The sequence below is a fragment of the Phytophthora parasitica genome (genome assembly GCF_000247585.1).
Source record: "Phytophthora parasitica INRA-310 unplaced genomic scaffold supercont2.42, whole genome shotgun sequence".
In the NCBI taxonomy this organism is placed as follows: Eukaryota; Oomycota; class Peronosporomycetes; order Peronosporales; family Peronosporaceae; genus Phytophthora; species Phytophthora nicotianae.
This window is the reverse complement of record NW_008649028.1, coordinates 584,547-585,669: the sequence shown is the minus strand read 5'-3', so window position 1 is coordinate 585,669 and position 1,123 is coordinate 584,547. Positions and strand designations below refer to the sequence as shown.

The following is a 1,123-nucleotide window of genomic DNA, read 5'->3' as shown; positions in this document are numbered from 1 at the left end:
GAATGGTACATTGGGTACTTGCTTGTATCTGCGCAATAGCTTATCCAGTTTCAACCACTCGGGTTTCGATAACATCGATACTTCATCGATGACAAGCGCGTCCAGTGTCGAGAACGATTTATCTTGGATCGCATGCTTGATTCGCATGAGGAAGCTCGCCAAGGTCCGCGCGCCAATCAGAGTAGCAGCCTTTCCTGTAAGTGCTGTCTTCGTCAGCGAGGCTTCACGATGCCAGCTCATACAGAACGAGCTGACTGCGTTGATAACGCAGCTTTTGCCCGTTCCACCAGCACCACCAAGAAACATGAGCAGCTGCTCGTCTCTGAGCTTCGCTTCAAAGTCATGTCTACTCTGGTCACTCGCGACACCGGTGACGAGTTCTATGCCAGACTGCTCCTGCCGCAGAAACGTTTGTAGCAGTGCAGTCGCGATGATTGTGAATGCGGCGTGCTGCCGTTGATTGAGAGTAAACGCGCGTGACACCTCGGTAATTGTTGCGTAATAATTAATATCCCCTTGGTGTTGTCGATCACTTGGAACCCATATCGCAGCAGCTGGGTCAAGAGCTTTTGAAAGCAACTCGACGACTTCGGTTGGTCTCTCTCGTTGGAAATGCTTGGACAGATCTGATTCGTCTGTCGCGGACGACTCGATGTATCGGTTGAGCTCCTCAAGAGTAAATGTCGGTGCTTGGGGCAGTGTGCCAAATTTGCTGGCTGCTGTCTCGGCAACCGGCGTCAGCAATGAGTGGTACATAGTTGTCGAGGAGACAGCGGACACAGTAGGTCGCGTGGTTGTCTGAAAAACTGGGAGCTCGTCCCCCATCACGCATGCGTCAAACTGGTCATCTGAAGAGTCCTCGCATATGGACTCGCTTCCATCGACCATTGCTTCGATTTCGTGGCGAGTTTCCGTGACATCGTCGTTTTCGTCCAAGATATCGATGTCGTCGTGTTCATTGGTGACAGTCTCATGTACTTGTTTCTCGACGCGGTAGAAGTCATCCTAGTTCCCCTTGATTTGGGAGATGAAGGCCGATCGAGTGGGCTCCCACCGTCGATATGCTTTGACCCAGGCAGCGTCGTTTGTTACGTCAGCAACGAGATCTGTCACAGCACGAAAA

At 51.6% G+C, this 1,123-nt stretch overlaps 1 protein-coding gene across 3 annotated transcripts in view; it reads right to left on the bottom strand.

Annotated features, from left to right (window-relative positions):
• PPTG_23564 (hypothetical protein) overlaps nt 1-888 on the bottom strand; it is a gene marked incomplete at its 5' end in the record, with an annotated part of 5,342 nt that extends 4,454 nt beyond the window's left edge. For all 3 annotated transcript variants that reach the window (XM_008911658.1, XM_008911660.1, XM_008911659.1), the window contains one exon: nt 10-888. In XM_008911658.1, coding sequence (XP_008909906.1) covers nt 10-888 — 879 coding nt within the window. The remainder of the gene's footprint in view (nt 1-9) is intronic.
• Between the last annotated feature and the right edge of the window lie 235 nt (nt 889-1,123).